Raw genomic sequence first — 6,000 nt, 5'->3', positions numbered from 1 at the left:
GAATTTCTTTTCTTTTTTTAAGGAAAAAAGACATTTCTTGCTCTGGAATCAGAATTAGACATTTCTGCAAGGTGCACCAGTTTTGAAATACTATAATCTGAGTAATAGGTGTACTCATTGATACTGGTTGGTCAGTGTTTCTAGTCCTTTAAGGGCTAGGGAAAAAGATTTTAAATAAAATGCATCATAAAATTTCTTATTTAAATTCAGAATTTTTACTTAGCTTTTTCTCTATTAAATCATTTTCTTTCTCCCTTGCTGAAAATCCTGCGATAATTAGAACTTCTCATTATTACTTATTTTCTTTATTCCACGTCACATAAAAATACATATACAAATATATATATAAATATATATAAATACATGTATAGGATAAATTTATAAACACCATCACCATCAACACAAATACTGAAAACAGTTAACTTTTTCTGGCATTTCTTTTTGCCTTTCGATAACATTGCTACATTTATATAATCAAAATCTATGTGTTTTAAAGTCACTTGAAAAAATTCCTCTGTTCTACTATTAAGTACAGTTAGGTTGACTTGCTTCATTTTATTTTCAATTTGGGAAATTTATTTTCAAAAGTTAATTTTGTTTTATAATTAAATAAAAAATTTATATGGTTCAAGAGACAAATTGAAGAAATAAAGTATATTTAAATAAGTCTAGCTTCTATTCCTGTCCCCTCCATGCTATTCCTTCACTATTCTTCCAGATAACTGTCTTTAAAATTTTTATAGTTTACCTTTCTTTTTAAAAAAATACAAGCAAACCCATGTACACATATTTTTGTATAGCCTGTTTCTGTAAGTGGTGGCATACGAAGAACACTTTTCTCTCTCTTGATCCTGGAGATCATTGCAAAGTGGGGTACAGAGATATTCCTCATTCCTTGTTATAGGGGCAGAGTACCAAGATACTCCATTGTGTGCCATAGTTCACTGAACCTATCCCATAGGGGCAAGTGGCAGTTTTTCTAGTCTTTTGGTGTTACAAACAGTCTCACAATGAATAGCCCTGGGGATACATATTTTCACATTTTTGCCAATGTATCTCTGGGAGAGATTCCTGGAGGTAGCATTGCTGAGTCAATGAGCAAATACAAACATAATTTTGCTTGATATCGTTGGATACATATGTAGTTCAATAATTTGATGAACTCTAATAGGCAAATCAGCATCAGCTTAAGAAGTCATATCTCATTACAGCATAAAATTATTATATTAACATACAAAAATTATGTTGTGTAGTCACCATTTGAAGTATCAAAATTTGGCCAAACTTCTTGTAGATAAATTAATCCTTAAACACTGACATCATTTTAAAAATCTAATGGTAGTCTATAAAGTGAGTTAAAAAAAAAACCCTCCTCCCCTGCATTAATGATATGTATAGCTGTTATAGACTTATCATTTACAACAAAATCATATACCAAATACTTGTGAAAGAGCTTTCCAATATCTTTAATCTTCACAACAATCATAGGTAGTGGTTATTATTCCCATCTTACTGACAGAGAGGTTTTGTTACTGCAGAAGGTCACATGGTAAACAAGCAGCAGAGCCAAGCCTGATCTGGAGCTCACTCCGCAAAAGCTCTACACTCCGTATTCACTAAGTTACTTTATTTTTTCTAAGCGACCACAAAACACCTTATATTTTGGTATAATTATCGTTTTAAGACATGCAGTAGCAATTTCAAACCATAAGTTAGAAGGGAGGAAGAGAACATAAAAAAAAACAAAAAACGAGTAGGGGAAAAAAGCCTTCTCACATGTGTAGAGGTAATATGTGTGGTTAGCAGTTTTCTTATATTACCCCATGAAAGAAATTATGGCATGTGGAAACTGGCAGATTTCTGTAAAGGCCTAAAAATAAAGTGAAATCTGATTACAAATTTTTGTTAGGACTGAAATACAGTACACCACTGCTTTAAACAACTTATATGGATCTGTAATCACGCGCTGCACTTTACAATTAGTGTCAGTGTTGGGGATTGACTCACCCGCCTTCCCTACCACCCGCCCCTCCAAAGTTTACCCCTAGTCCTATAGGTATGAACTCAATAGTAAACAACAAGTATTTCTGAAGATTCTATTAAAAGGAAGCCAAACTAAATTACAGTGGGCCTTACTCCAGTGTGACTGGAATTCTTATAAGCAAAGGAAATTTGAACACAGAGCTCCAAGACCCAGAAGGCAACAAAAAAGTCATCATGAAGTAACAGAGCACTACTATGCATCTAAGTATATGGCTGTTATAAAATATGAGTTCATAAATCCAAAATCCAGTATAAATGTTTATATGGTACAAAGAGATGTTAAAATTAGGAGTTATTCAAACTTTAAGAAATAAAAAAGTTCAGATAAAAATAATTTCAAAACTGATGCAAAATCCAGTCTTACATAGGAGGAGATTTCTGCTCACAAATTTTCAATTTTGTGAATTAAAGGGCTGTTGCCTCCAAATATTCATGTCCACAATTTTGGCACAAGATCAAAATTTCTTTCTGAAACGGAACTAGCACACATGGTACCTCATTTACCTAATTTATAACAGCTAAATGAGGGGCTGGAAAACCAACAAATTGAAATGGAATCCACGATGGTTATTTAGATGCCAGGCACATCGAGCAAGAAGGAAAGAGACCGGTAAGTATTAATAAAATGCTTAGGCATTATTACAATTTTGGGGTTGTAAAGAAATAGGCAACACTCAGAGCCTCCAGAGAGTCTGAGGTTCTTGAGTTCAGGATTGGATTTTCTGCCTTTTTTTAATCCAATAACTGTATTTCATTATTTCACAGATCAGAACTAATCAGAGTTTATATCTCATCAACCCCCTCAGAGAGGATTAATTCTGTGGAGAGTAAATCTCATAGATGCTCATTAACCTCCTGTCAGTAGTGATTTTTAACCTTAACTGATGGCAAAAGCTCTAACAGTTAAGAATACCTAGTGGTAGGGGAAGAAAAGGTGGAAGGTAAGAGATTCCGTATCAGCAGTTTGGGAGTGTTTAAGGAAGAAACAAGAAGTATTCTAAAGACAATAATTCAGTGAAATTTATCTGTAACGGTATTGTTTAGTACAATTTTTCCAGTTGTCACCTGAATATTAAATGAATTACAAATGTTGTTGAAATGAAACGTTATTGATATTCCAAGAACACTATGATTTCCTGTTATTTTTCCTCCTTTCTTTAAGGGTCCCAAACAAGCTGCTGTGCAGGGAACTGTAAGGTAATTGGGTGGTAAGAGGAGAACCGAGGATAAAATGGTGTTAAAAGAAATCTCAAGGTTAAGGGATATTCTTTATATCCATTCACAAATCACCCACTCCCATTTTCTGCGTCTTAACGGCCTCGGATATCTCTAACCCTTTCCTTAAGGTCATGACAGGCTGCATCTTTTCCTCCCTCTGATAGGATGCTTTTGATGTTTATTTAAATCTGTTTTCATCGGCATGGAACTTTCGACATTTTGCTTTGTTTTGGCTTTTGAGGCTAAACGCTCTCGTTCGTTCAGACTACATTCCACGTATCTTAAAATTCTTAGAGACAAGAAAATTAGGTACTGTGCGGTCTGTTCTCCAAACAGAGCATTCTCTGTTCCCCGTGAAATGCTGATATAAAGGCAGGATTTGCTTGGGTAGAGCAAGTCAAAAGCCTATTAAACTGCACTCCAAGACATGGACGTTTTCTGCCTGCTCTCACAGCGAGAGGCCATGCGAGTTGGTGGGTCAGATTACTCACTCATGGCCTGCTGGCCGTGTGGTGTCACAGCAGTTTGGAAATATTTTAAATTATCAGCACGATGTGCTGACTTAATCCAGTGGTAAGAGTTCCGTTTTTTTTTTTTTTTTTTTTTGGCATATCCAAAAGGGTGAGAAGTTATTTAAATTTAAACCGAAAGACATTTTCACCTCTCACTGTGGAGACAACAGCGCAGCCGGTTTCGGGGAGTTACTGCTTCTGGAACGTGAAAACACAGGGCCCGAATGAGGTTTCGTTCCCTTTGGAAACACGTACACAACTAAGTGAGCGAAACAGCCAACTTGGGCTAGAGGCGCGAAAGCCCAGCGAGGCTGACTATGAGAGATGACTCCGCACTTGAAACTGCCGGGTGTACGAGGCTGCCCGGGGCCGGAAGCTGAATCACGTGACCGGGCCACCTCAGCGGCCATTCCTAGCAAGGCTGCTACCACCTCCCCGTAGACATTCCGTAGCTCCTGCAGCGCGGCGCGCGCACATACGCGTCTGACAGGAGGCGGTCTCGAGTGTCACTAGAGCTCGCGCCTTTTCCAGCATTGCATTTTGCAAGCTTCTCGCCCAGAGGAGCTGCCGGAGACTTCCGCCTGGGTGCCAACCACGTGAACATCCGACACTTGGGATGGCATCACTTCACTAGTCCAGTTCGCGGGCTCAGCTAGCCCAGCACTCTCCACGGCGCGTGACGACGCGACCCGCGGCAACCTCCGCCCCGACGCGCCTGCGCAGGCGGTTCTCGCGGTGTCTCGCGCTCAGCCCCGCCCACCTCCCGCCCCCGCCCTTTCCGCCCCTCCCTCCCCCTCCACCCTGTCTCTCGGCGGCAGCGGCGGTGGCGGCGGCTCGCGCAGCTTGTTGGCTTGCTATATAAAGGGGCGAAGCGGGCGGACCGACGGCTGGAGCTGCAGCCGGTGGCGGCAGCGGCGGCGCGGGGAGCGGCGACCGGTGTTGGTTTCCCTCCTTCGCGCGGGGTGGGGAGCGGGCAACGCCCCCCAGGCCTCTGGAGGGTCTTGGCTTTTTTTTTGTAAGGCGGTTCTCGAAGATTTTAGCTCCGAGAGGAGTGTCCCCTCCTCCTCTCTCCACCGCTCCCCTCTCTACTCCCTCAGAATTCGATAGTTTAAATTTTTCCCTAATCTTGCGGTGGCTTGGGTCACCCTCCGGGTGTCTTTGCTTTTTTTTTTTTTTGGCTTTGTTTTGATTTTGTTTTCTCAGGGTCCCCCCCCTCTTGTTTGTGTTGTGTGTGGAAATGGCGAACTCGGCAAATACAAACACCGTGGTAAGGACGTGGTTCGGTGGCCGGCGGGGGCTTCGTTCAGGCGGCAGCAACGGCCGAACCGGGCGGGGGCGGGGACGGCGGCGACACCGGCTTTGACTCCAGCCGCCCGCGCGGCCGCCGTCGCCGCTTCCCGCCTCGGGCGGCCCGGGCCGGGCGGCGGGCGCGGGGGGGCGCCGAGGGCTGGCGGCAGCGGCGGGGCTGGCGGCTGGGCCTGGGGCTGCCGCGGGGCGGGCCGGGCCGCGGAGGCCGTTGGGCCGGGACGGAGGGAGGGAGGGAAGCAGACCCTTCCCCCCGAAGCGGGCCCGTCCGTGCTGGCTCGCGAGAGGTTCCCCGAGCAGCTTCAAAACAAAAAAGATATCTGGGGAATTGGGCGAATCCCAAGACCCACCGTGATCCACTTTAACGTAGTGGAAGGTTAATGGCTACTTTGAGGGGTAGAGGTGGATTAGTTTGGATTTTCCTGGAGGCTGTGCTTCGGTAACCTTCACTGAGGCCATTTTATGTTTAAGAAAAGAAGGACGAAGGTTGGAAAGCACTTATCTCGGTTCCTTCGGAATCGGTAAAATGGCGAAGGGGAAGCAAAACCCCCAATCGTATCTTCGACTAGCAAAAGCACCAAGACAAACAAAAAAAAGCCTACAGTGCCCCTGCTTTCGCCTTAAAATTTGCCTACTACTACCCGTTTGTCCCTTTTTGGTTACTTGCGATCACGTAGGTTTGCAAAAAGCAGTCACATAAATAACCTTTTCAGTCACCAACGCAATATGATCACTAATCCACCCGAGTCGTTTATTTTTATTTTGAAAATAAAACACGTTTTTGCCCGGCCCCAAATGCCGCAGACAAACCCGCGGCCGCACGACACTGTACCGTTGGCGACTCGGGTCGATCCATCATGGCTGCGGCCGCTTACCCTGCTTTTCAGTCCCTGAGCCTTGTGGTCCTCCTCCCTTTGGCTGC

At 43.6% G+C, this 6,000-nt stretch overlaps 1 protein-coding gene across 1 annotated transcript in view; it reads left to right on the top strand.

Moving 5' to 3' along the window:
• The first annotated feature begins 4,577 nt into the window (after positions 1–4,577).
• Positions 4,578–6,000, top strand: part of GTF2A1 (general transcription factor IIA subunit 1) — a 43,100-nt gene continuing 41,677 nt past the window's right edge. Inside the window, exon 1 of the mRNA XM_077123231.1 lies at positions 4,578–5,040. Coding sequence (XP_076979346.1) covers positions 5,011–5,040 — 30 coding nt within the window. The 5' untranslated portion in view covers positions 4,578–5,010. The remainder of the gene's footprint in view (positions 5,041–6,000) is intronic.

Source organism: Tamandua tetradactyla, chromosome 12 (assembly GCF_023851605.1).
Source record: "Tamandua tetradactyla isolate mTamTet1 chromosome 12, mTamTet1.pri, whole genome shotgun sequence".
NCBI lineage: Eukaryota > Metazoa > Chordata > Mammalia > Pilosa > Myrmecophagidae > Tamandua > Tamandua tetradactyla.
Note: the sequence above shows the minus strand (reverse complement) of the source record. Positions and strands in the feature narration are given on the sequence as shown.